Source organism: Eimeria mitis, genomic scaffold (genome assembly GCF_000499745.2).
Source record: "Eimeria mitis Houghton genomic scaffold, Emh_scaff394, whole genome shotgun sequence".
In the NCBI taxonomy this organism is placed as follows: Eukaryota; Apicomplexa; class Conoidasida; order Eucoccidiorida; family Eimeriidae; genus Eimeria; species Eimeria mitis.
The window spans coordinates 849-1,839 of NW_013572275.1; the positions used below are offsets into that span (position 1 = coordinate 849).

General features: G+C 53.9%; 1 protein-coding gene across 1 annotated transcript in view; it reads left to right on the forward strand.

Annotated features, from left to right (window-relative positions):
• Positions 1-386: 386 nt before the first annotated feature.
• The window catches only part of EMH_0010740 (SAG family member), a gene marked incomplete at both ends in the record, with an annotated part of 4,142 nt that continues 3,537 nt past the window's right edge, over positions 387-991 (forward strand). Inside the window, 3 exons of the mRNA XM_013499041.1 lie at positions 387-480; positions 584-759; positions 859-911. Coding sequence (XP_013354495.1) covers positions 387-480; positions 584-759; positions 859-911 — 323 coding nt within the window. The remainder of the gene's footprint in view (positions 481-583; positions 760-858; positions 912-991) is intronic.

Below are 991 nucleotides of genomic sequence, written 5' to 3' on the forward strand. Positions count from 1 at the left end.
AAGATGGCAAATTTCGCTCCCACACGAGAAATGGACACACCACACCAAACTGTCACTGAAATTTGCCCCATTAAAGCTGGAAGGGAATTTATTTATTTCAGATACAGCAAAACAACTTTCCCATTTTGTCGCAGAGCAGAAGGATCCCTCATGCAACCAGCTGCGCTTCCGGAAGCCCNAAAACAACTTTCCCATTTTGTCGCAGAGCAGAAGGATCCCTCATGCAACCAGCTGCGCTTCCGGAAGCCCGGCCTACACCGCATGGACAGCCCTGTAGCCAGTTAGGAGACCAGTGGCCTTGCAGTGCAGCTACAAGCTGAAACCAGGTACATTTCTCTGGGATCCTCCGGCTTTGCGATTTGGTTGCTGAATCTGTGCCGAACACCATGAGGAAGCTCAGTTCAGTTCTGCTTGCCGCTGCCGTGCTGGGGGCCGCCCGCGGAGTGGAGAGCGGCGACTCGAATGCAGAAGGGTCGGCCGGTGGGTGGAAGCAATGCCACAGCGAAATAATCCAATGTTGGGTTGTTTACAGAAAAATTTCAGAGATACTTGCAGCGGTTGTTGTGGTTTCGCATCTGTGCAGCCCCCGCCAACTGCCTTGCCGACTTCAATGCGGCTCGAGAACGAGCAGGCCTCGAAGCCTTCACTGAGGAGGAGGAGGAAGGGAAGAAGGTGCCAACAGCAAAGGAGGAGATTGCAAAGATTTGCTCCGCCATACAGGAGGCAAGCGGCCTGCATTCGCTCTACCGTCGCCGTACAGTGTGTCTGTGTGGTTGTCTGCGTATCTGCGTTTGTGTTCGGCAGCCGTTTTGGTCTAACTAGAGCTGAGCTGACTCACTTGCTATTCGGTTCTCTCAGGGTGCAGCATTTAACATTACGGGGGCAACTGTAGAGCGTGACGGCACCTACGCGTACGCGCCAGAGACAGGCCCTGCCGATGGCTGCTCTGCAGCCGTCTCCTATTGGAAAAAAGCCTACGTAAACTTTGGGG